The 27479-nt window shown below is 43.1% G+C and overlaps 2 protein-coding genes across 3 annotated transcripts in view; one reads left to right on the forward strand and one right to left on the reverse strand.

The window, feature by feature from the left end:
• OGFOD3 (2-oxoglutarate and iron dependent oxygenase domain containing 3) overlaps positions 1–201 on the reverse strand; it is a 77446-nt gene extending 77245 nt beyond the window's left edge. The window contains exon 1 of the mRNA XM_077253507.1: positions 1–201. Within this exon, the coding sequence (XP_077109622.1) occupies positions 1–191 (191 nt within the window). The 5' untranslated portion in view covers positions 192–201.
• HEXD (hexosaminidase D) lies at positions 76–27292 on the forward strand. 2 transcript variants are annotated; one of them, XM_077253504.1, is made up of 13 exons: positions 76–197; positions 6737–6854; positions 7016–7125; positions 8345–8432; positions 8510–8674; positions 15829–16012; positions 16112–16183; positions 16280–16475; positions 16583–16665; positions 22039–22117; positions 22403–22504; positions 24692–24781; positions 26457–27292. In XM_077253504.1, the coding sequence occupies exons 1-13, from the start codon at positions 190–192 to the stop codon at positions 26623–26625; spliced, it is 1464 nt and encodes a 487-aa protein (XP_077109619.1). In that variant the 5' UTR covers positions 76–189; the 3' UTR covers positions 26626–27292. The 2 variants fall into 2 exon arrangements, with proteins under 2 accessions (XP_077109619.1, XP_077109620.1); XM_077253505.1 differs by lacking the exon at positions 76–197 and adding an exon at positions 517–556.
• Positions 27293–27479: the final 187 nt, after the last annotated feature.

Genomic DNA, 27479 nt, shown 5'->3' on the forward strand with positions numbered 1-27479 from the left:
CCGGCCTTCCCTCCCTGAGCCCCACGACCAGGCCCCGCCGCCTCCCCGTTCTCTCCGGTCACTCTCGGCCGCCGCCGGTGTTTCGTTGCCATAGTGAGCGCTGACTGCAGCTCGGCGCTCCGACGTGGAGCCTGCACATTGGCCAGTGCTGAGCCAGGCAGAGCAGCGGAGGCCAGAGCAGCCGCAGACATGGATGGGTGAGCGCTTCCCTGTTACACTGGCACATCCCCTGCCCTGTACAGCGCCCACCAGGGGGACTAGGAGTCCCAGCATGCCCTGTCTACCCCTGGGAGTCATCATCCCATGAGGGACTACAATAACCAGCAATTTCAGCCATGTTCATAACTGCTTACAGGAGTTACTGCCGAGCTGTGCTGATTAATGGGGCTGCTATGGGGGTACAGAGGGCACAGCTGTGGCATGGGACCTACACCCTGATGTCCCTCACCTACAACCTCTGACTGCTGCCAATCCACGTCTCCCAGCATACCCTGACAACCAGGCACGGTGTGGGCATGCTGGGAGTTGTAGTTCTGCAACCACTTAAATGCCGCAGGTTGGAAATAAATTGCTAGAAATGAGGCGTGATGGGGTCCGGGGTATGAGAGCGACCCTAACGAGACCATGTAATAGGGCAGGATCCCCCCATGTCACCTCTGGACGACCCCTTAATCTTAACCTTTTTCTTTCCTTCTTACAAGACCTATAACCTGTTTATTTTTCCCGTCATCTTAGCCGTATGAGAGTTTTTGGGTTTTTTTGCGGAGCGAGTTGTAGTTTTATATTTTACCATATAATTAGGTGCATACTAAAACCCTATGTGCCAAATTAACCTATACGTATGCCTATGGTAGATATTTTAGTCGTATTCATCTATACCTATGCCTATTTTAGATTTTTTTTACCGTTTCATTTTCTTAATTTAGTTTTCCTTTCCACTTCACTCTATTTGAAGCAGAGTAACCAATTTATTTACTTATGTATTTATTTTGACATAAAGTTGCTATACATGAATGTAGAGGTTCACTTTTTTGGAAACGGAATAACGGTTTTAAGCTCCGTTTTTTTTATTGGAATAAGTTCATATTAGTCCAACAAGGTTACCTTCCAAGTTTCATTAAGATCTTTTTAGGGATTCAGTCTTTATGCGCCGCCATAGTCTTCCATACCTGAATCCCTCCTCCCTCTCACAGACATAAGCTCCCTACACAATGCGGATGACGCCGCCGCTCTATACAACACCACAATAGCTGTAGCCTTGGAATCAGTTGCCCCTCTCACACATACCAAAGCTCACAAAATCAACAGACAGCCTTGGTATACCCGCCTGACCAAAGAGCTGAGGCGAGCTTCCAGGGCTGCAGAGCGGAGATGGAAAAGATCCCACTCCAACGAGCACTTCATCGCATTCAAACAGTCCCTCACTACTTTCAAGACCACACTCGCCACAGCAAAACAAACCTACTTCTCATCTCTTATTTCCTCCCTGTCTCACAACCCTAAACAGTTATTCAACACCTTCAATTCTCTCCTCCATCCCCCAGCACCTCCTCCCTCCCCACTCATCTCTGCTGAAGACTTTGCCTCATTTTTCAAGCAGAAGATTGAGAACATCAGAGACAGTTTCAGTCAACAACCCCCAGAACCCTTCCTCCCAACTACCCAGCCCTCCACCTCCAAAACCAACTTCTCCACCATTACAGAAGACAGACTCTCCATTCTACTCTCAAGATCGCATCTCACCACCTGTGCACTTGATCCAATCCCATCCCACCTCATCCCAAACCTCGCCACAGTCTTCATCCCAACCCTAACCCATCTCTTCAACCTATCACTAACAACTGGTGTTTTCCCCTCAAGCTTTAAACATGCCTCAATCACACCTATCCTCAAAAAGCCCTCTCTTGACCCATCCTCTGTATCTAGCTATCGCCCTATATCACTTCTCCCCTATGCCTCAAAACTACTGGAACAACACGTCCATCTTGAACTGTCCTCCCATCTATCTTCCTGCTCCCTCTTCGACCGCTTTCAATCTGGCTTCCGGTCACACCACTCCACTGAAACTGCCCTAACTAAGGTCACCAATGACCTATTAACCGCCAAGAGCAAGCGGCACTACTCTATCCTCCTCCTCCTGGACCTGTCCTCTGCCTTTGACACTGTGGACCATTCCCTGTTGCTGCAGACCCTCTCATCCCTTGGCATCACAGACTTGGCCCTATCCTGGATCTCATCATACCTAACTGACCGGACATTCAGGGTCTCCCACTCACACACCACCTCCTCACCTCGCCCCTATCTGTTGGAGTCCCGCAAGGTTCAGTTCTAGGGCCCCTGCTCTTCTCCATTTACACCTTTGGCCTGGGACAGCTCATAAATCTCACGGCTTTCAGTATCACCACTATGCTGATGACACACAGATCTACATCTCTGGACCAGATATCACCACCCTTCTAGCCAGAATCCCTCAATGTCTATCCGCTATTTCATCCTTCTTCTCTGCTAGATTTCTAAAACTTAACATGGACAAAACAGAATTCATCATCTTTCCCCCTTCTCACACGACCTCCCCAACAAACCTATCCATTACAGTAAACGGCTGCCCACTCTCCCCAGTCCCACAAGCCCGCTGTCTTGGGGTAATCCTTGACACTGATCTCTCCTTCAAACCACATATCCAAACCCTTTCTACTTCCTGCCGCCTCCAACTCAAAAATATTTCACGGATCCGTACATTCCTAAACCAAGAATCTGCAAAAACCCTAGTCCATGCCCTCATCATCTCCCGCCTCGACTACTGTAACCTCCTGCTCTGTGGCCTCCCCTCTAACACTGTCGCACCCCTCCAATCTATTCTAAACTCTGCTGCCCGACTAATCCACCTGTCCCCCCGCTATTCCCCAGCCTCTCCCCTCTGTCAATCCCTTCACTGGCTCCCCATTTCCCAGAGACTCCAGTACAAAAGCCTAACCATGACATACAAAGCCATCCACACCCTGTCTCCTCCATACATCTGTGACCTCGTCTCCCGGTACTTTCCTGCACGCAACCTCCGATCCTCATAAGATCGCCTTCTCTACTCCCCTCTTATCTCCTCTTCACACAATCGCATACAAGATTTCTCTCGTGCATCCCCCCTACTCTGGAACTCTCTACCACAACATATCAGACTCTCGCCTACCATCGAAACCTTCAAAAAGAACCTGAAGACCCACCTCTTCCGACAAGCCTACAACCTGCAGTAACCACCAATCGACCAAACCGCTGCATGACCAGCTCTACCCTCACCTACTGTATCCTCACCCATCCCTTGTAGATTGTGAGCCCTCGCGGGCAGGGTCCTCTCTCCTCCTGTACCAGCTGTGACTTGTATTGTCAAGATTATTGTACTTGTTTTTATTATGTACACCCCTCCTCACATGTAAAGCGCCATGGAAAAAATGGCGCTATAATAATAAATAATAATAATAATACCTATGCCTAGTGTGTTATCATGGTTGGAAACGGAATAACGGTTTTAAGCTCCGTTTTTTTTATTGGAATATGTTCATATTAGTCCAACAAGCTTATCTTCCAAGTTTCATTAAGATCTTTTTAGGGATTCAGTCTTTATGCGCCGCCATAGTCTTCCATACCTATGCCTAGTGTGTTATCATGGTTGGAAACGGTGCGTATTTCTCGCAAGTCACACTGCTGGTCCGTGTGTAATCTGTATTTTTCTCACCCCCATAGACTTTCATTGGCGTATTTTTTTTGCGCAATACGGTGACAAACGCAGCATGCTGTGATTTTCTACGGCCGTAGAAGACCGTATAATATACGGATCAGTAAAATATGGCTGATAGCAGCTGGGGCATAGACAAGCATTGTACCATATGCAATCCGTATTTTCAGCACCTCTCATACGTCCGTAAAACACGCTAGTGTGAGGCCGGCCTAAGGCAAAATTTTTCGATAAAGATCTACTTAGGGATTCACTGTTTATTTGAAATGTAAAGTTATTATATAGGAATGTATGAATTAACATTGTTGAAAACAGAATTACATTTTTAAGCTCTGTTTTTCTTGCTGGAAGAAGTTCATATTAATGACAAACTTATTTTCAAAGTTGCATCAAGATCTTCTTAGGGATTCAGTGTTTATTTAAAATTTAAAGTTACTATATAGAAATGTATGGGTTTGCCTTGTTGAAAACGCAATTAAAGTTTAACCTCCGCTAATTTATTTTTAAATAGAGTGAAGTGGAAAGGAAAAATACATTAAAAAAATACAACTTTAGAAAAAAAAATACCATAGGCATAGGTATGGCAGAATATGGCGGCGCATAAAGACTGAATCCTTAAACAGATCTTAATGAAACTTGGAAGATAACCTTGTTGGACTAATATGAACTTATTCCAATAAAAAAACCGGAGCTTAAAACCGTTATTCCGTTTCCAACCATGATAACACACTAGGCATAGGTATGGAAGAATATGGCGCATAAAGACTGAATCCCTAAAAAGATCTTAATGAAACTGGGAAAGTAACTTTCTGTCACTAACATGAACTTATTCCAATAAAAAAAACGGAGCTTAAAACGGTTATTCGTAATACTTACCAAAGTGATGATGGGAGAGCCTGGTGTTGCAGCTTGAGTTCTGTAAGATATGCCCCAGCTAGCATGTCCACTTACTCTGCATTCTCTGGTTGCTAGGGTACTGGATGTGTGAGAGGAGGGTTTATATACTATCTCAAGGTAGACAATATTAACATTAGCTTCTAGCCTATAGGTACCGTCACATTAAGCGACGCTGCAGCGATATAGACAACGATGCCGATCGCTGCAGCGTCGCTGTCTCGTCGTTGTGTGGTCGCTGGAGAGCTGTCACACAGAGAGCTCTCCAGCAACCAACGATGCCGAAGTCCCCGGGTAACCAGGGTAAACATCGGGTTACTAAGCGCAGGGCCGCGCTTAGTAACCCGATGTTTACCCTGGTTACCAGTGTAAATGTAAAAAAAAAAAACATTACATACTTACATTCCGGTGTCTGTCGCGTCCCCCGGCGTCCGCTTCCCTGCACTGTGTAAGCGCCAGCCCTAAAGCAGAACGGTGACGTCACCGCTGTGCTCTGCTTTACGGCCGGCCTGCGCTGACACAGTGCAGGGAAGCGGACGCCGGGGGACCCGACAGACACCGGAATGTAAGTATGTAGTGTTTGTTTTTTTTTACATTTACAATGGTAACCAGGGTAAATATCGGGTTACTAAGCGAGGCCCTGCGCTTAGTAACCCGATGTTTACCCTGGTTACCAGTGAAGACATCGCTGAATCCACGTCACACACACCGATCCAGCGATGTCAGCGGGTGATCCAGCGATGAAATAAGGTGCTGGCCTTCTAGCTCCGACCAACGATGTCACAGCAGGATCCTGATCGCTGCTGCGTGTCAAACACAACGATATCGCTAGCCAGGACGCTGCAAGGTCACGGATCGCTATCGTTATCGTTGTTAAGTTGTTCAGTGTGAAGGTGCCTTTATCTCACACAAAACATCACCCTCCCTCTCTCAGTTCAGGTACACAGAGAAGGGAGTTGTAAGGCTATGTGCACACGTTCAGTATTTATCGCGTTTTTTTCGCTATAAAAACGCGATAAAAACGTGAAAAAAACGCTTACATATGGTTCCCAATCGTTTCTATGTAATCCGCAAAACTTGTGCAAATGTTGCGATTTTTTCCGCGAAAAAACGAATCGCGGAAAAAAAAGCAACATGTTCATTAATTTTGCGGAATCGCTGATTTCCCGCGCACTGTACAAAATCTACCATAGGCATAGGTACAGACAAAAATGACTAAAAAATGTACCATAGGCATAGGTAAAATCTACCATAGGCATAGGTAAAATCTACCATAGGCATAGGTAAAATCTACCATAGGCATAGGTATAGACAAATATGACACATAGGGTTTTAGTATTTTCCTATAATATACTGAAAAACAGGAAAAAAATCTCCAAGTGCGAGGAAATGATTAAAAAGATTAAAGCAAGGCCGCTATTGTTTTCTTAGTACATATGAAGGTTTGATAACTTTTTATGGCATTTTTTGGGAGGAGGTGACGTAATTTTATATTTTTGTAGAGTGAACATTTACGGTTGCAGCAATATCGAAAAAGTTTTCGTTTTGCTTATTTGTTTTCTTTTTTTTTTTCATGTCGTGATAAAAAGGGTGAAGAATGATTTTAATTTTTATTTTTTTTATATATATGTTTTTTTACTTTTTTTTTTTACCCCTCAAATTATCTTCTTTAATTCATCAGTGACTGTATACTGCAATAGTTCAGTATCATGGTCTCCTATAAAGCAAGATGGCATCTATGGGAGTATGAAGCTGGCGTGGCTACCCATCCGCACCCTGTTATTGTAGGCAGGGGATTGGGGGGGGGGCATCGGCGACCAAAGAGAGGCGCCACTGGGACGACGATACCTAAATGCTGCTGTCAGTGATTGACAGCAGCATTTAAAGGGGATAAACAGCAAAGACGACAGAAGCCTCCAGCCGCTGCTGCTGTCACCTGCTCCAGATCGGGCTCAGCTCCTGATCCTGCGCCAAGACAGGACTAAACCATATCTTTACTCCCCATTTTCGGTTCTCTTTATTACACATTTTCTGTGTGAAATCAGTGCATGAAATCAGACCCCATTAAGAAGTCCCATCACTAACTTTTGTGCCATTTTCCCTCTCTCTCCTCAGGCAACATGACGACACCAACAATGGCGAGTCATCTGCGGAGAAAAGATCAAGTGTCAAGATGATCATTGTCCATCTAGACCTTAAAGGGGCTCCTCCGAAAGTCTCCTACCTGGCTGAGGTAACAGACGTAGCCTACTGTCTGTAATATATTGTTTAGCTTGAAGTAAAATTCCTTTAATCTGGCATCCAGTAGGAAATCACACCCTGACTGATAACAGGGAACAGTAGATGTTTCTCAATCATTTTCAAAGTTTGGTACCTTTTTTTTTTTCTTGCTAGGTTTTGCCACTTTTCTCTTCCCTTGGAGCCACCGGGCTGCTGATAGAATATGAAGACACCTTTCCATATTACGAAGAACTCCTCCCGCTGCGAGCTGCTCATGCCTACAGGTGGTCACTGCTCCAATAGTAACCAGTCATTATGCAACACGATAAAAGGAAAACTGTATCCTTCAGTGGTGCAGTAATCATTAACAAGAGACAAGGCTATGACATACCTACCATTATACTGCCCCTATGTACAAGCATATAACTACTATAATACTGCCCCTATGTACAAGAATATAACTACTATAATACTGCCCCTATGTACAAGCATATAACTACTATAATACTGCCTCCTATGTACAAGAATATAACTACTATAATACTGCCCCTATGTACAGGAATATAACTACTATAATACTGACCCTATGTACAGGAATATAACTACTATAATACTGACCCTATGTACAGGAATATAACTACTATAATACTGCCCCTATGTACAAGCATATAACTACTATAATACTGCCTCCTATGTACAAGAATATAACTACTATAATACTGCCCCTATGTACAAGAATATAACTACTATAATACTGACCCTATGTACAGGAATATAACTACTATAATACTGCCCCTATATACAAGAATATAGCTACTATATTACTGCTCCTATGTACAAGAATATAACTACTATAATACTGCTCCTATGTACTAGAATATAACTACTATAATACTGCTCCTATGTACAAGAATATAACTACTATAATACTGCTCCTATGTACAAGAATATAACTACTATAGTACTGCCCCTATATACAAGAATATAGCTACTATATTACTGCTCCTATGTACAAGAATATAACTACTATAATACTGCCCCTATATACAAGAATATAGCTACTATATTACTGCTCCTATGTACAAGAATATAACTACTATAATACTGCTACTATGTACAATAATATAACTGCTACAATACTGCCCCTATGTACAAGAATATAACTACTATAATACTGACCCTATGTACAGGAATATAACTACTATAATACTGCCCCTATATACAAGAATATAGCTACTATATTACTGCTCCTATGTACAAGACTATAACTACTATAATACTGCTCCTATGTACAAGAATATAACTACTATAATACTGCCCCTATGTACAAGAATATAACTACTATAATACTGCCCCTATGTGCAAGAATATAACTACTATAATACTGCCCCTATGTACAAGAATATAACTACTATAATACTGCCCGCTATGTACAAGAATATAACTACTATAATACTGACATACCAGTTTGGTTCCCCCTTTATATTGCTGATATTTTTGCAGCCCTCAAGAAATCCGTGAGATTCTGAGACTGGCGCAAATTAACCATTTAGAAGTCATTCCTCTCATTCAGACGTTTGGACACATGGAGGTATGAACCATGTGGATGATGATGGGCTTTTCCTCATTAGCTCGTGGTCCTAATTTCTGTATCCTTTCCTTTTATAGTTTGTCCTGAAGCATAAGGAGTTTGCCCACCTGAGAGAGATCCCGATGTACCCGAACAGCCTAAACCCACATAGGGAGGAGTCACACCAGCTTCTCCATGCCATGATAAGACAGGTGATGGAGCTCCATCCTGGTCTACGCTGGCTCCATATCGGCTCAGATGAGGTACAATATCTTGTACATCTACCCTATTAAAGAACAAAAAAACTGAACTAAAGCAATACACACATCAACCAATTAATGTTAGCGTAGAACTATAAATAGTGATGTATATGTGCTCATGGAAGAATGGCAGGCCATGCGGATGAGAAGTAGAAACCAACAAGAAAGCACAGAATAAAGGCCGAAAGAAAAAGATATAAGCAAATAAAGGAAAGGTGAAACAGGATGTTGTTATGTAGTAAAACACCTTTATTAAACATACATGGTGAAGTGGTGGCACAGAAAGCAAGGGGTGTCTGAGCATATAAACAGCAAAGATTAAAATTGTTTGAAAATACAAGTACCGGTAATAAAAACAAAAAATTAAGTAAATAAGGCAATATGATAAAGGATACAAGAATATAAACCAGGTATAAGGTGTATATAGAGTGATATATTATGGAGACATCAAATGGCAATATAATAAAGTTAAAGGGACCGAGCCAAGGAATCCAGAAAATAAATAATAAAGTAAATTTTCCAGGACGTCCCCCTGACAGCACGCTGGAGGACGTCCTCCTCCTCCTTGCTGGGACAGGAAACAACACGAGAGGTTAAAAGGTCCCACTCCGCCCCCTTTCCTTTAGTGTTTTTCCTGTCCCTGCATGGAGGGACACACGAGAGAAGCTTACCGGACCGGAGGGCTCAGGGGGATCGTGCGGCTGGTCCAATATCCTTCCCCCTCGTCGATAGCCCAGGGCACATACTTCCCGGGTGGGAGTCCCTGTGCCCAGAGACCAGTCGAGCGGACGCGCTCCTGGGTGAGCCGCTTCCTCCCAGGGGGAGGCTCTCAGCTCGGGCGCCAGGAAATTCAAGAGGCGCCGGCGCCAGGAAGGTGGAAAGGCGCATAGGTCCACATGCTCTCATACGAGCATGCAGGGACGGCAGAACCTCCCGGCTTCAGCGTGCGTTCCACTGCGTGGAACGCGGAAGTTAGTGTATATCGTCACTTCCGGTGACGTCAGCGGCGTCATTTCCGGCGGATTCGGCGGCAGAACATGCGTTCCACAGTGTGGAACGCTGAAGCGTCTATAAAAAGGCGCCGGATATGAAAATGGGCGTCCAGCGTTCTACTCGGCAAACGCTACAGTGAACCAGGACGCACATTCACAGGCGAGCCGGAAAGGAGGTCTGCAATGCCAGAGACAAGGGGTAAGTGCAGCAGTGCTGCTAAATCCCTATATGTATATCTGGCAGGAGATGTGCTATTTATATGGTATATTTATATTTAAACAGAGGATATGGATCCCAGGAGTGAGGAGGCTGGGGTAAGTGCGCATAGCGCATATTACCTTCCACGCTTATTCCTAAGTCACTAAGATATATTCACTCTTATACTTAGGATAAGGAGACTCAACAGACATCCCTGTCAGTGGCAAAAAAGTCAGGCAAGGCACTGACAAAGTCCAGACGATGCTCCATATGTAATGCAAAGTTGCCAGAAGCACATAAAAAGGAGTTGTGCGGAGCCTGCATCTCTAGAGTTGTAAGAGAGGAGCAACCGTCATTATTATCCGAAATGAGATCTTTAATTCGGGAAGAGGTACAGAATTCATTAGCTACCATGACACAGCGGTACCCTTCCAGCCCAGGTCGGGGTCGCAAGAGACCACGGATGGACCTGGACCAGGACGATGTAGAGGCTTCATCTAAAGAAGAGTCAGACGGTAGAAGTTCGGATCACGAAGAAGGAGAATTACCATTGGAGGAACAGGATCAAGGAAGAAAGTTTCTATTTCCCGTGGAAGAGACAGAAGATTTAGTGCAAGCGGTGAGGAATACGATGCAGATGAAAGAAGAGCCGCGGCCAAAGTCCAGACAGGATTTGATGTTTGGAGGGCTTACGTCACAAAAACAGACGGTATTCCCTGTAAGCGACCACCTAAAACAGATGATATTGCAAGAATGGAAGGATGCGGAATGTAGACTGATAGTGTCTTGGGAATTTAAAAGTCGTCTACCATTTGATCCGGAGGATATCAAGTCATGGGAGGAAATTCCGAAAGTTGACGTACCCATAGCCAAAGTTACTAAAAAAACGGCTATTCCATTTGAGGACTCTTCTAGTCTCAGAGACGCTATGGACCGCAAAGCAGACATTCTGTTGCGCCGTTCGTGGGAAACGTCGGCAGCACAGATAAAAGCCAACATTGCAGCCACGTCAGTGGCTAGATCAATGTATTTGTGGATGGGGCAGTTAGAGGAACATTTGGTGAATAAAACCCCAAGGGCCGATATAATTTCTTCCTTACCCATCATAAAGTCTGCCACAGCCTTTATGGCGGACACGTCAGCAGAATCCGTGAGATTTGCAGCCAGGAATAGTTCATTATCTAATGCAACTCATAGAGCTATATGGCTTAAATCTTGGTCAGGAGATAATGCATCAAAAAACAAGTTATGTGCTATTCCCTTTTCAGGGTCCAAAGTATTTGGACAGGCCTTAGACGACATTCTTGAATCTGCATCAGATAATAAAAAAGGTTTCCCTGAGGAAAAACCGAAAAAATTTCAGCCATTTCGGAAGAGACCCCCACCTCGAAGTTCCTATAGAGGCAAACAGCCGGACTATAGAGAACAGTGGAGATCCAGCAGAGGTGCCTATAGAGGAGCCTATAATCAGAACCGAAGGGGAAGAAATTCCCTGTTTGGGTCAAGCCCTAGATCTAGGAGACAATGACGCCATAGGTATAGGGGGCAGGCTCAGTCTTTTTCTGGACAACTGGAAAAAAGTCACAAAAAATGCCTATGTCCTAAAAATTATTTCGGAAGGTTACAGGATAGAGCTCGTATCCCCGGCACCACAGAGGTGTATCCCACCTACCAAGGTGGCAAAAAATTCACCAATGTTCATAGACATTCTGAAGCTGTTCAGTTCTCAGGTTATAGTGCGGGTTCCAACAACAGAAATAGCCAGAGGTCACTACTCTTCACTATTTTCAATTCCAAAGCCATCGGGAGAAACACGCACAATAATAAACCTAAAGCCCTTGAACGTCTATGTAAAATACAAAAGATTCAGAATGGAATCAATAAAAACAACTGTCCACCTCATAGACAAAGATGCTGTAATGTGTACGCTCGACCTAAAGAGCGCGTATCATCAGGTTCCAATCCATGCAACATCTCAGGAGCTTCTGAGGTTTTCTGTAAAATTTCCGGACCAAACCTGCCACCTTCAATTTCAATGTCTCCCGTTCGGCCTGGCGTCAGCACCGAGGATATTTACAAAATTGGTAGCGGAAGTGGTGGCATACTTAAGAAACGAAGGAATTACAATAATTCCTTATTTGGACGATTTTCTGCTGGTAGCCAGAACAAAAAACATCTTAATCCTACACAGGGATCGAGCCATTGCAGTCCTAGAATATCTAGGTTGGGTTGTAAATCAAGAGAAGTCACACATAAAACCCGAATCTCGGAAGGTATTTCTGGGAGTTCTTCTAGATGCCACCACAAGACAATCTTTGCTGCCAAGAGAAAAGCAGGTGTCAATAAGATCATTAATCATGGAATTCCTAAAGCGTCAGGTTACCATAAGATTGGCCATGAAGGTCTTAGGGAAGATGACGGCCTGTATCACTTGTGTAAGGTGGGCACAAGCTCACTCAAGATTGTTACAGGATCAGGTTCTCTCGGCATGGGATCGACGTCAGTCATCGCTGGACAGAATAATCCACCTATCAAAGGCAGTAAAAAAGTCATTGCACTGGTGGACACAATACAGCAACCTAAGACTGGGGGTTCCATGGACCTTGACCCCTTGCGTGGTGATCACTACAGATGCCAGCCAGTGGGGTTGGGGAGCCCATCTAGAAGGATCATTTATCCAGGGCAGGTGGCCAAAAGACATCAGTCAAAGATCTTCAAACTACAGAGAGCTTTACGCTATTTGGGAAGCTCTAAGAAGGAATCACTCCCGCTTGAAAAACAAGCATGTGAAGATCCTAACAGACAACATGACAGCGGTATCCTTCATAAGACATCAAGGAGGTCCCAGACACAAACCACTTCAGGAATTGGCACGGAAAATATTTTTTTGGGCAGAGAACACAGTCCTGTCAATCACAGCAGTCCACTTAGAGGGATCTCAAAACGTCCTGGCAGATTATTTGAGCAGAAAAGAAATCTGTCCCACAGAATGGGAATTAAATCAAGAAATATTTCAACAATTATGTCATTGCTGGGGGACTCCCAGCATAGATCTATTCGCTACAAGAAAAAATTCGAAGGTGGCCAGATTCTATTCCCTCAACCCTACGGACATGCCGGAAGCAGTCGACGCCTTGAGTCAAACATGGATCGAACCACTATCTTATGTATTTCCTCCAATAGCACTCATTCCGAGGGTACTCAGGAAGATTCAGGAAGACCAAGCAACGGTTCTGATGGTAGTGCCATTCTGGCCAAGAAGGAGCTGGTTTCCGTTGTTAGGAGCCATGACAATGGACAGTCCAGTCAGTCTTCCTCTATGGAAGGACATCATTCATCAAGGACCTGTGTTACATCAAAACCCAGAACGATTGCACCTTTCAGCATGGATCCTGAGAGGGACATCTTGAAATCGCGGGGGCTATCTGATGAAGTCATCTCAACAATCCAAGCTAGTCGTAAACCAGTAACATCATCTATTTACTGCAAAATTTGGAAGAAATTCTGTATGAAAGGTGGCAGGTCGGCCGTGATATCAGAGAACCCGGATGTTCCCAGAGTTCTGGATTTTCTCCAATCTGGATTCAATATGGGGCTGAGACCTAGTACCCTTAAGGTGCAGATTTCGGCGCTTAGCACATTCCTGGACTATCCGTTGGCCTCTCACCCTTGGATAATCAGATTCATAAAAGCGGTCCAGAGATTGCGCCCCACAATTAGGCAATTAACTCCCCCTTGGGATTTAAATTTAGTGCTCAGAGCCCTATGTAAAGATCCCTTTATCCTTAAAGGTGACATGCCCATTGCAATACAAACTTGGAAAACAGCTTTTTTGGTAGCTATTACAACGGCCAAAAGAGTAGGAGAGATACAAGCCCTGTCAATTAGGGACCCGTACCTCCAGGTTCGTGAGGATCATATAATCTTAAAACTAGATCCATCATTTATTCCCAAAGTAGCTTCAGTACAAAACAGAAATCAGGAAATAATTCTACCCTCCTTTTGCAATAAACCCTCTAATACAAAAGAACAATCTTTACATTCTCTTGATGTCAGACAGGCAGTACTAGATTATTTAGAGGCCACTAGTACTTGGAGAAAAGATCCCAATCTTTTTGTCCTTTTTGGAGGTAAAAATAGGGGTAAAAAAGCATCCAAAACATCTATAGCTAGATGGATCACTACAGTAATCTCTAAAGCCTATGCGTTAGAAGGGGTAGATTGTCCTGTGGGAATAAAAGCCCATTCAACTCGGGCCATTTCAGCGTCATGGGCCAAACGGGCAGGGGTATCATTAGAACAAATCTGTAAAGCTGCAACTTGGGCCAGTGTGAACACATTCTGTAAACACTACAAACTAGATGTGTTAGCAAACCAACAAATGTCTTTCGGGAGAAAGGTTCTCCAGGCAGTTGTCCCACCCTAAAGGAGTTTCTTTGGTATTCTCCAGCGTGCTGTCAGGGGGACGTCCTGGAAAATGGGTATTATACCTACCGATAATTCGGTTTCCAGGAGTCCATCCTGACAGCACCGTTACTTCCCCCCCTATGTATACTATGTCATATGCTGTAAATGTGATTTGGTTAAATAAATTCAAATGGTATCTATCCATGGTGTGGTACTTGTCAAAACACTAAAGGAAAGGGGGCGGAGTGGGACCTTTTAACCTCTCGTGTTGTTTCCTGTCCCAGCAAGGAGGAGGAGGACGTCCTCCAGCGTGCTGTCAGGATGGACTCCTGGAAACCGAATTATCGGTAGGTATAATACCCATTTTATTGAGTATCAAAAAATAAAGATAAAAACAATACAATAAAATACAGTAACATACACTTCAAGACCATACAGATAGATAGGAGTCACCCATTAGAAGTGAAGGAATCATATATTAGTCAAATACCAATACAAAGCCATAATCAAAATAGCCTCATGGGAAGCCATCTCACATGAGTAAAGCAAGTAAATCACAAAGTATAATGTGCATAATCACTGAGAGAAAGGCTTACCAATGGTTTTGAGGCAATATGGTGGTGACCCCCGGCCGGATGTCAGACCCCGACACGCCTTTCGCTGGTTCAAACGCTGCTTTCTCAAGGACATATTCCCTGACGAAGGACGCTTGTCCGAAACGCGCATCGGGGTACGTGTCGGGTCTATACAGCAAACCAGTCTGCCAGGTAATACCACCTCATTTCTCTTTATGGACTCATCAGTGTTACTGTTTACTTAGGGCTAACGCCATATGTATCCCGCGGCTTCTATATTTTGACCAATATTTGTTTTCACATGTACACTTTGGTTAGCATGAATCCTTTATCTTCCTATATGTATTTATTGTGATGCTAATCTTATTTTATTATGTTACGTAGACTCTAACACTCTAGCACTTTATTATTTATTTTCTGGATTCCTTGGCTCGGTCCCTTTTACTTTATTATATTGCCATTTGATGTCTCCATAATATATCACTTTATATACCCCTTATACCTGGTTTATATTCTTGTATCCGTTATCATATTGCCTTATTTACTTAATTTCTTGTTTTTATTACTTGTATTTTCAAACGATTTTAATCTTTGCTGTTAATATGCTCAGACACCCCTTGTCTTCAGTGCCACCACTTCACCATGTATGTATAATAAAGGTGTTTTAATACATAACATCCTGTTTCATCTTTTTCTTTTGGCCTTTATTCGGCCTTCTTGTTGGTTTCTGTCTACCCTATTAGTAGAGGGGGGTCCACATCTGCTGATTAGGGGGATGGTACTCTGCAATCGACCCATGATTAGGGGTCCAAGACCAGACACTGAACCACCAGAAGCTGGTAGAAGATTTGACTTTCTCTTGCCCCAGAGCCACCAGGAAGACAGAGCCTTATTTTGATGCAGCTTTAGATGTGACTGAAGTATATCTTTACTGAATAGGACTCAGTGGTCAGAGCTGTATATAAATACGCACTCTTTACCTAGGTCTACTATCTTGGGGAGGGAGAAGAGTCCAAGAAGTATTTTTCCAAAAATGGGCATACTGTTGAAGACCTCTTTATTTGCCACCTGAAGAAAGTAGCCTCACATGTGGTGTCCACATATCCAGGTGTCAAGCTCATCTCCTGGGATGATATGCTGAGGGGTGCATCTGCCCAGAAATTGACAGGTGGGTAGAGAGGGCGACTCCACAATGTTGATAGTGATGTGTCTTGAGAAACCTGGATGCATGGCATTTCTCACCTCTGCTGCTTTCTGTCTTGGGTAGACTCTGGAGTGACCAAACTGGTGGAGCCGATGATCTGGGACTACACCCCAAACCTAGATGTTGACAATAGAGGTACCATAAATAATTATCTACTGCAGGCTACCTAGCAATACATGCCACCGCCTGCGGGAGGCATCACTGTGCCGTGATGACACGGATTTCTTGCAGTTGCACTGATCGAAAAATACTCACAGAGCGGCTTCCAGAAGATCTGGCTGGCCAGTGCCTTTAAGGGGGCAACCGGGACCTCCCAGCAGCTCACCCTTATCGGACATCACTTGGAAAACCACAAACGTTGGCTACAGGTGGTACAGAAGATATCCCATGATATTCTGCAGGGACTGGCCATCACTGGCTGGCAGAGGTACTTTCCTGGCTAGTATAATATTAGCACCCCCCCCCCCCCCCATCTCATTTGGGGATTCCTTTTGAATTTACATTAAGGGTTAATCACTGCTCTATATTTTTCAGGTATGACCACTTCTCAGTTCTGTGTGAGCTCCTGCCTGTGGGGATACCTTCTCTGGCTGTGTGTCTGCAGACACTGAAGAATGGTATGGTCCACCATACACAGCGCTGTGCACAAGTTTTTAATGAACAAAAGAGAAATGTAAATCCCATCAGTATGTGGTGACCGCCCTTTTCCTTCATCTCTTCTTCTCGGTACTTGTCACTTGTACACAGGTTATAAAGGAGCTCGGCAGGAGGTTGTACCAAACATCTTGGAGAACTGACCCCAGATCTTCTGTGGATATCACTTGTACAAATCCTTCTGTCTCTTCATGTGATCCCAGACAGACCGGATGATGTCAGATCGGGGTTCTGTAGGGCCGGATCATCACTTCCAGGACTTAATGACATTGGCTGGATGTTTGGGGTCGTTGCTCTGCTGCAAAATAAAATTGGAGCCAATCAGACGCCTCCCTGATGGTATTACATGATTTATTACAAATTTATTCAGCAGAACAACCCCAAACATCCGGCCAATGTCAATAGGAGCGAGGAGTCCTGGAAGTGATGATCCAACCCCACAGAGCCCAGATCTCACATCATCCAGTCTGTCTGGGATCACATGAAGGGATAGAAGGATTTGTACATGTGACATCCACAGAAGATCTGGGGTCAGGTCTCCAAGATGTTTGGAACAACCTCCTGCCGAGCTCCGTCATAACCTGTGTACAAGTGCCAAGTACCGAGAAGAAGTGATGAAGGAAAAGGGCGGTCACCACATACTGATGGGATTTACATTTCTCTTTTTTTCATTCACTTTGCATTTTGATAATTGTTAAAATAAACGATCAACACTTCTATCTTAAAAACTATTCTTACTTTGCAGCTTTTTTCCACACCTGCCTAAAACTTTTAACTTGCTGGCAAGAGGGGTCCAACTACCAGACCTCCACGCTGTTCTCTAAAACAAAGGGGCCACAGCACTAGTAAAGAAAACTAGCCTAGTACTGGGCAGGGGCTGCACCTCCACTTCATTTCTGCAACCCCCTTCATTCTAGTAATTGTGGAATCCCTGAGATCAGACCCCCCAACCTTGTCACATTGCATGGGGCAATGTTCTACTTTCTCTTGACTAAAGCTTTATTAGTGCAAGTTTTTTAACCCCTTAACGACCGCCGATGCGCCTTTTAACTGCGGTAGTTAAGGGTACTTAAACCACAGCGCCGTTAATTAACGGCACTATGGAAAAAGTGTATAGTGCCCCCCAGAGTCGGAGTTTCTCCGGGGTCTCGGCTGCCGGGGGTAGCCGAGACCCCAGAGAACATGATTTGGGTCGGTTTTTACTGACCCCTGGCTTGCGATCACAGAAAAAATGCGCAATTTGACATTTAATTTCTTTGTCCTCCAATGTGATCGCACATTAGAGAAATAGGGTCCCGATACCTCCTGGTGCTCCTCGGCCCTCGTGCATCCCCCCACGGGTGCCACCATCTTCCGGGAAGAAAATGGAGGGCGCATGGCCAGTGCACCAGATCTGCCAGCCGGCAGCCAAGACCCCAAAGAACATTATTGGGGTCGGTTTTTAACGACCCCTGTTTTGCGATCGCCTTTACTAAATGTAACGGTGGCCGCAAAAAAAAAAAGTCTGATGTGCCATTTAATTTCTCTCTCCTCCGATGCATGCGCAGTGCGCCCGCCAAGGTCTGCTGGCAACAATGGGAAGAATTTTCCTATTGGTTCATTTTGGTCACTGTGATAGACCATATCACAGTGATCAAAATAAAAAAAATAGTAAATAAACCCCCCCTTTATCACCCCCTTAGTTCTGAAAAAATAATAAAATAAAGAAAATGTATTCCTATTTTCCAATTAGGGTTAGAGTTGGGCTAAAGTTAGGGTTGGGGCTAAAGTTAGGGTTAGAGTTGGGATAAGGGTTAGAGTTGGGATTAGGGTTAGGTTTGAGATTAGGGTTAGGGTTGGGATTAGGGTTAGGTTTGGGTTAGGGTTGGGATTAGATATAGGTTTGGGATTAGGGTTATGGTTGGGGTTAGGGGTATGGTTATGGTTGGGATTAGGGTTAGGGGTGTGTTGGGGTTATAGTTAGTGTTGGGATTAGGGTTAGGGGTGTGTTGGGGTTGGGGTTATAGTTAGGGTTGGGATTAGGGTTAGGGTTGTGGTTAGAGTTGTGATTAGGATTATGGATAGGGTTGGGATTAGAGTTAGGGGTGTGTTGAGGTTAGGGTTGAAGTTAGGGTTGGGATTAGAATTAGGTTTGGGTTAGGGTTGGGATTAGATTTAGGTTTCGGATTAGGTTTAGCATTAGGGTTATGGTTGGGGTTAGGGGTATGGTTATGGTTAGGGTTGGGATTAGGGGTGTGTTGGGGTTATAATTAGGGTTGGGATTAGGGTAAGGGCTGTGTTGGGGTTAGGGTTATAGTTAGGGTTGGGATTAGGGTTAGGGATGTGTTGGGGTTAGGGTTATGGTTGGGATTAGGGTTAGGGGTGTGTTGGGGTTAGGGTTGTGATTAGGATTATGGATAGGGTTGGTATTAGGGTTAGGGGTGTGTTAGGGTTAGAATTGCGGGGTTTCCACTGTTTAAGTACAGCAGGGGGTCTCCAAATGCAATATGGCGCCACCAGTGACTACAGCCAATTTTGCATTCAAAAAGTCAAATGGTGCTCCCTCCCATCTGAGCTCTGCCATGCACCCACACAGTAGTTTACCCCCACATATGGGGCATCAGGGTACTCAGGACAAATTGGACAACAACTTTTGGGATCCAGTTTCTCCTGTTACATTTGGGAAAATAAAAAAAATTGGGGGCTAAAAAATCATTTTTGTGGCTCTGCATTATAAATCTAGTTTCCAAAATGGGGTCACTTGTTGGGGGTTTCTACTGTTTTGGCATATCAAGGGCTCTGCAAATGCAACATGATGCCCGCAGACCATTCCATCAAAGTCTGCTTTCCAAAGCATCACTACTTCCCTTCCGAGCCCCGACGTGTGCCCAAACAGTTATTTTCTCACACATATGGGGTATCAACGTACTCAGGACAAATTGCACAACAACTTTCATGGTCCAATTTCTCCTGTTACCCTTGTGGAAGTAAAAATTGGGTGAAAAGATCATTTGTGTGGAAAAAAAATGATTTATTTTCACGGCTCTGCATTATAAACTTCTGTGAAGCACTTGTTGGGTCAAAGTGCTCACCACACATCTAGATAAGCTCCTTTGGGGGTCTAGTTTCCAAAATGGTGTCACTTGTGGGGGGTTTCCACTGTTTAGGCACATCAGGGGCTCTCCAAACGCAACATGGCGTCCGATCTTAATTCTAGCCAATTCTGCATTGAAAATGTCAAACGGCGCTCCTTCCCTTCCGAGCTCTGCCATGTGCCCAAACAGTGGTTTACCCCCACATATGGGGTATCAGCGTACTCAGGACAAATTGCACAACAACTTTTGTGGTCTAATTTCTCCTGTTACAAACTTGTGTGAAGCACTTGGGGGTTCTCACCACACATCTAGATAAGATCCTTAGGGGGTCTAGTTTCCAAAATGGTGTCACTTGTGGGGGGTTTCCACTGTTTAGGCACATCAGGGGCTCTCCAAACGCGACATGGCGTCCGATCTTAATTCTAGCCAATTCTGCTTTGAAAAAGTCAAATGGCGCTCCTTCCCTTCTGAGCTCTGCTGTGCACCCAAACAGTGGTGTACCCACATACCCACATATGGGGTATCGGCATTCTCAGGACAAATTGCACAACAAATTTTGTGGTTCATTTTCTCTTTTTACACTTGTGAAAATGAAAAAAATTGGTTCAGAATAAAATGTTTGGAAAAAAAAGTTAAATGTTCATTTTTTCCTTTCACATTGCTTCAGTTCCTGTGAAGCACCTGAAGGGTTAATAAACTTCCTGATTGTGGTTTTGCGCACCTTGAGGGGTGCAGTTTTTAGAATGGTGTCACTTTTGGGTATTTTCTGCCATATGGACCCCTAAAAGTGACTTCAAATGTGATGTGGTCCCTAAGAAAAATGGTTTTGTAAATTTTGTTGTAAAAATGAGAAATCGCTGGTTAACTTTTAACCCTTAACTCCCTAACTAAAAAAAAATTTTGTTTTGTTTCCAAAATTGTGCTGATGTAAAGTAGACATGTGGGAAATGTTATTTATTAACTATTTTGTGTGACATATCTGTGTGATTTAAGGGGATAATAATTCAAAGTTTGAAAATTGCAAAATTGTCAAAATTTTCGCCATATTTCCATTTTTTTCATAAATAAACGCAAGTCATATTGAAGAAATTTTACCACTAACATGAAGTACAATATGTCTCGAAAAAACAATCTCAGAATCAGCAGGATCCGTTAAAGCGTTCCCGAGTTATAACCTCATAAAAGGACAGTGGTCAGAATTGTAAAAATTGGCCCGGTCATTAAGTACCAAATTGGCTCTGTCATGGGTTCCGATCTCAATTCCAGCAAATCTTGCATTGAAAAGTCAAATGGCGCTCCTTCCCTTCCGAGCTCTGCCATGTGCCCAAACATTGGTTTACCCCAACATGTGGGGTATCGGCATACTCAGGACAAATTGTACAACGACTTTTGTGGTCCAATTTCTCCTGTTACCCTTGGTAAGATAAAACAAATTGGATCTGAAGTAAAAATTTTGTGAAAAAAAAGTTAAATGTTCAATTTTTTTTAAACATTCCAAAAATTCCTGTGAAGCACCTGAAGGGTTAATACATTTTTTGAATGTGGTTTTGAGTACCTTGAGGGGTGCAGTTTTTAGAATGGTGTCACTTTTGGGTATTTTCTGTCATATAGACCCCTCAAAGTCACTTCAAGTGTGAGGTGGTCCGTAAAAAAAATGGTTTTGCTAATTTTGTTGCAAAAATGAGAAATCGATGGTCAACTTTTAACCCTTATAACTCCCTAACAAAAAAAAATTATGTTTCCAAAATTGTGCTGATGTAAAGCAGACATGTGGGAAATGTTGTTTATTAACTATATTATGTGATATAACTTTCTAATTTAAGGGCATAAAAATGAAAAATTTGAAAATTGCTACATTTTCATAATTTGACAAATTTCTGTTTTTTTCACAAATAAATGCAAGTCATATCGAAGAAGTTTTACCACTATCATAAAGTACAATATGTCACGAGAAAACAGTGTCAGAATCACCAGGATCCGTTGAAGCGTTTCAGAGTTGTGACCTCATAAAGTGACAGTTGTCAGAATTGTAAAAATTGGCCCTGTCACTTAGGTGAAAACAGGCTTCGGGGTGAAGGGGTTAAAGGGGTGGGCCAGTATTACTAAAATATGGCTGTCTTCTTCCAGAAATAGTGCCACATGATGTTCTCTGGTTGTGTCTAGTATTGCAGCTCAGCGTCCCAAATTCACATGACGGGTGAAGCGGCCATTTGTTTGTAACCTTGATCAACTCTGTGTCTCTCTTTTTACCCCCACCCCTAGGTGCGTACTCTGAGCAGGTGGCCGCCTCTGTCCAGAATGTCTTGGGAATGTCTTCATTGGATACGGAAAACTACACTTGGTAAATGGAGGAGACTGTGCGTTGTTATGCAGTTGTCCATACAAAATTGATGGAATTCTGCTCATTGTCCAATATGGCCCCCACTACAGTAGTTTTCCCCCCCCTAGCTTTCCCATACACCTGAATATAGAGGCACAGGCTTGCCTGTCCCGTTCGCTATGGGAGCCACATTGGTTGTCGCCCATCTTTCACAGGAACAGAACACTTGGGCAGTCTCTTCATTTTCTCTGGTGTTTTTATTTTGAGGTGTTGTACCTCTTAATATCATGGTTTATTTTGTGGCAGTGAAGCTTCTGGCTCTTTCCCCGGCAGTGAGGTCCTCATACTCATAACCCAAATCCTGTTCTTCCTGAAGGCTCCCACACAAGAGTTCCTAGAGAGAAACCGGTGAGTGCCAACGAAAAAGTGTGGGGATCTAGTGTAGTATACAGGAAGACAAAGAAGCGCAGGGATCTAGTGTAGTACACAGGAGGTGGTGCTGGGATCTATTATAGTATACAGGAGGACAAAGGCAAGGGGATCTAGTGAAGTCTACAGGAGGTGGTGCAGGGATCTATTATAGTATACAGGAGGACAAAGGCAAGGGGATCTAGTGAAGTCTACAGGAGGTGGTGCAGGGATCTATTATAGTATACAGGAGGACAAAGGCAAGGGGATCTAGTGAAGTCTACAGGAGGTGGTGCAGGGATCTATTATAGTATACAGGAGGACAAAGAAGTGCAGGGGTCTAGTGTATTATACAGGAAGTGGTGCGAGGTATTATAGTATACAGGAGGACAAAGAGGTGCAGGGATCTAGTGTATACAGGAGGTGGTGCGGGGATCTATTATAGTATACAGGAGGACAAAGAGGTGCGGGGCTCTAGTGTAGTATAGAGGTTATGCGGGGATCTATTAGAGTATAAAGAAGGTTAAGAGTTGCAGGGATCTGGTGTAGTACACAGGAGGAGGTGCAGGGATCTATTATAGTATACAGGAGGACAAAGGTGTGGGAATCTAGTGTAGTATACAGGAGGTGGTGCGGGGATCTATTATTGTATACAGGAGGACAAAGAGGTGCGGGGCTCTAGTGTAGTATAGAGGTTATGCGGGGATCTATTAGAGTATAAAGAAGGTTAAGAGTTGCGGGGATCTGGTGTAGTACACGAGGTGGTGCAAGGATCTATTATAGTATACAGGACAAAGGTGTGGGAATCTAGTGTAGTATACAGGAGGTGGTGCAGGGATCTATTATTGTATACAGGAGGACAAAGACGCGGGGATCTAGTGTAGTATACAGGAGGTGGTGCGAGTATGTATTATAGTATACAGGAGAATAAAGAGGCGTGGGGCTCTAGTGTAGTACACAGGAGGTGGTGCGAAGATCTAGTATAGTATGCAGGAGGTGATGCAGGGATCTAGTATATTATTTAGGTGGCGGTGTGGAGATCTAGTATAGTTTACAGGGGGGCAGAGGGGCAGGGATCTAGTGTAGTATATTGTAGAGCAAAGAGGGTCTGGGATTTAGTGTGGTATACAGGAGGACAAAGAGGTGCAGAGATCTAGTCTAGTATACAGGAGGGCAAATATGTGCAGGGATCTAGTGTAGTATACATGTGGAGTTGCAGGCGATCTAGTATAATATATAGGAGGACGTGCCGAGATCTACTATAGTATATGGGCGAAGGTGTGGGGATCTAGACTAGTACAAAGGAGGGCAAATATTTGCGGAGATCTAGTGTAGTATACAGGTGAATAAAGGTGCGGGTATCTAGTATAGAATCCAGGAGGATAAAGGTGCGGGTATCTAGTATAGTATGCAGCAGGAGATGGAGGTGCGGGCATCTAGTATTGTATGCAGCAGGAGATGGAGGTGCGGGTATCTAGTATAGTATGCAGCAGGAGATGGAGGTGCGGGGATCTAGTATAGTATACAGCAGGAGATGGAGGTGCGGGTATCTAGTATAGTATGCAGCAGGAGATGGAGGTGCGAGGATCTAGTATAGTATACAGCAGGAGATGGAGGTGCGGGGATCTAGTATAGTATACAGCAGGAGATGGAGGTGCGGGGATCTAGTATAGTATACAGCAGGAGATGGAGGTGCGAGGATCTAGTATAGTATACAGCAGGAGATGGAGGTGCGGGGATCTAGTATAGTATACAGCAGGAGATGGAGGTGCGAGGATCTAGTATAGTATACAGCAGGAGATGGAGGTGCGGGGATCTAGTATAGTATACAGCAGGAGATGGAGGTGCGAGGATCTAGTATAGTATACAGCAGGAGATGGAGGTGCGAGGATCTAGTATAGTATACAGCAGGAGATGGAGGTGCGGGGATCTAGTATAGTATACAGCAGGAGATGGAGGTGCGGGGATCTAGTATAGTATACAGCAGATGGAGGTGCGAGGATCTAGTATAGTATACAGCAGGAGATGGAGGTGCGGGGATCTAGTATAGTATACAGCAGGAGATGGAGGTGCAGGGATCTAGTATTGTATACAGCAGGAGATCAAGATGCGGGGATCTATTATAGAATGAGGAAACATCATGAAAGATTCATATATCGGTACCCTGTGTCCATTATCTGCTTACAGATTTGTCATGGGTTGGTTCAGCTCGTTTCACAGAAAGAGAAAAATGATCCATCCCATAATGGTGCAGCAGATAGAACCAGAGGCCGTGAGGTAAGTGATGCCCAGCAGTCATATTGTGTCTAAGGCCGGATTCACACATCCCTGCCAGAATACACACTGCAGTACAGACCGGCTGCAGGTCTCTGGACTCTAACTGATCAGCCTCGTATGTGTCGGGTTGGGTCATGAGATTCGTGGCCGGTCTGTACTTTTACCAGGAAACACGAATTTGTGAATCCAGCCTCGGCCTAACATCCTGATATATTACAGGCAACAAAGAAATATCTACTTCATAGAGGCAGTATACTAGTTATATGCTTGTACATAGGGGCAGTATTATAGTAGTTATATTCTTGCACATAGGGGCAGTATTATAGTAGTTATATTCTTGTACATAGGGAGCAATATTATAGTAGTTATATTCTTGTACATAGGGGCAGTATTATAGTAGTTATATTCCTGTACATAGGAGCAATATTATAATAGTTATATTCTTGTACATATGAAGCAATATTATAGTAGTTATATCCTAGTACATAGGAGCAGTATTATAGTAGTTATATTCTTGTATATAGGGGGCAGTATTATAGTAGCTATATTCTTGTATATAGAGGCAGTATTATAGTAGTTATATTCTTGTACATAGGGGCAGTATTATAGTAGATATATTCTAGTACATAGGAGCAGTATTATAGTAGTTATATTCTTGTACATAGGGGCATTATTGTAGTTATATTCTTGTATATAGTGAGCAGTATTATAGTAGTTATATTCTTGTACATAGGGGCAGTATTATAGTAGTTATATTCTTGTACATAGGAGGCAGTATTATAGTAGTTATATTCTTGTATATAGGGGCAGTATTATAGTAGCTATATTCTTGTACATAGGGGCAGTATTATAGTAGTTAAATTCTTGTATATAGGGGGCAGTATTATAGTAGCTATATTCTTATATATAGGGGCAGTATTATAGTAGTTATATTCTTGTACATAGGAGGCAGTATTATAGTAGTTATATTCTTGTATATAGGGGCAGTATTATAGTAGCTATATTCTTGTACATAGGGGCAGTATTATAGTAGTTATATTCTTGTACATAGGAGGCAGTATTATAGTAGTTATATTCTTGTATATAGGGGCAGTATTATAGTAGCTATATTCTTGTACATAGGGGCAGTATTATAGTAGTTATATTCTTGTATATAGGGGGCAGTATTATAGTAGCTATATTCTTGTATATAGGAGCAGTATTATAGTAGTTATATTCTTGTATATAGGGCCAGTATTATAGTAGTTATATTCTAGTACAAAGGAGCAGTATTATAGTAGTTATATTCTTGTACATAGGGGGCAGTATTATAGTAGTTATATTCTTGTACATAGGGGGCAGTATTATAGTAGTTATATTCTTGTACATAGGGGGCAGTATTATAGTAGTTATATTCTTGTACATAGGGGCCAGTATTATAGTAGTTATATTCTTGTACATAGGAGCAGTATTATAGTAGTTATATTCTTGTACATAGGGGACAGTAGTATAGTAGTTATATTCTTGTACATAGGAGCAGTATTATAGTAGTTATATTCTTGTACATAGAGGACAGTATTATAGTAGTTATATTCTTGTACATAGGAGTAGTATTATAGTAGTTATATTCTTGTACATAAGGGGCAGTATTATGTTATGTTATGTTTAGTAATCTCCATCTATTCTTTGATATTAGTCTCCTGTCTAATTGGACTTTATTACTGGGAGATCTTCAAGCAGCTTTGCTCAAGATCTTTCCTGACGTCACTGTGGATGAATGGATCGAGGAACATTTAATGCCATATTACGTCCAACTTCAACAACTAGTGCAAGATCTTAACACTGCCCTAGAGAACCAGACATAAATGGGTCCTCGCCCTGAATCATCTGCTTCTGAGCCTCAGTTATGACTTTCTATCTGTTGAAGTTTTTCTTTCAGTCTTTTCATGTTTCTCTCATCTTCAATTACATAGTAATATACTGTACTCTAGCTACATCCAGAGCTGCACTCACAATTCTGCTGGCTGACGTGAAATCCATCCGCACTGTGCTAACTCACATCTAATGCAATGTACTCAATGCAGATGTTTAGGGCTCGATTCATCTTTCATGATTTTTGTCATGTCACTTTTCTTGCGGTGCTAGCTGACTTTTTTTGTGCCAATTTGATCTAAGTGGCACACGCGGTTCAGGAATTCAGTGCAAAATCAGAATTGCTTTTTAATTTCCCGTGTTAAACGGTTTGGTTACTTTTTCTAGCAATAAGTTTCACAAATGGAAAGATTAATATGGTGCAAAAAAAAAAAAAAAAAAGGCGCAAAACAAGAAGCAAGCGCAAATGCAGTAATGCATCAGGCCTTTAGAGGGCAGCAGAGGGGATTTGATCTAATTTAGCCACAATGGACCCATTAAAATACTTGGTGCAGCTTTGGATGTGAATGGAGGATAAGATTGTCAATGCGATTGTTTGTAAATCTATTATTTTACTGTATTGCTGAAATCAAAAATGTTTTTACTTTCTACCAAAGAAAATGCGCAATTTATCATCATTTCTTTAATTCAGTCCGGAAAGAACCAACGTACATTGATAGCCAAGATTAAGGCTAAGCTATTAAATATTGTAGTTTCAGGAAACCCCTTTAAAAGGCCAAATTGGTACATTCCAGGCCAAGCTGATACAATGTATCCTAATATGCTCAATAGGGGTTCCGCGGGGGCG

This window comes from Ranitomeya variabilis, chromosome 4, assembly GCF_051348905.1.
Source record: "Ranitomeya variabilis isolate aRanVar5 chromosome 4, aRanVar5.hap1, whole genome shotgun sequence".
NCBI classification, from domain to species: domain Eukaryota; kingdom Metazoa; phylum Chordata; class Amphibia; order Anura; family Dendrobatidae; genus Ranitomeya; species Ranitomeya variabilis.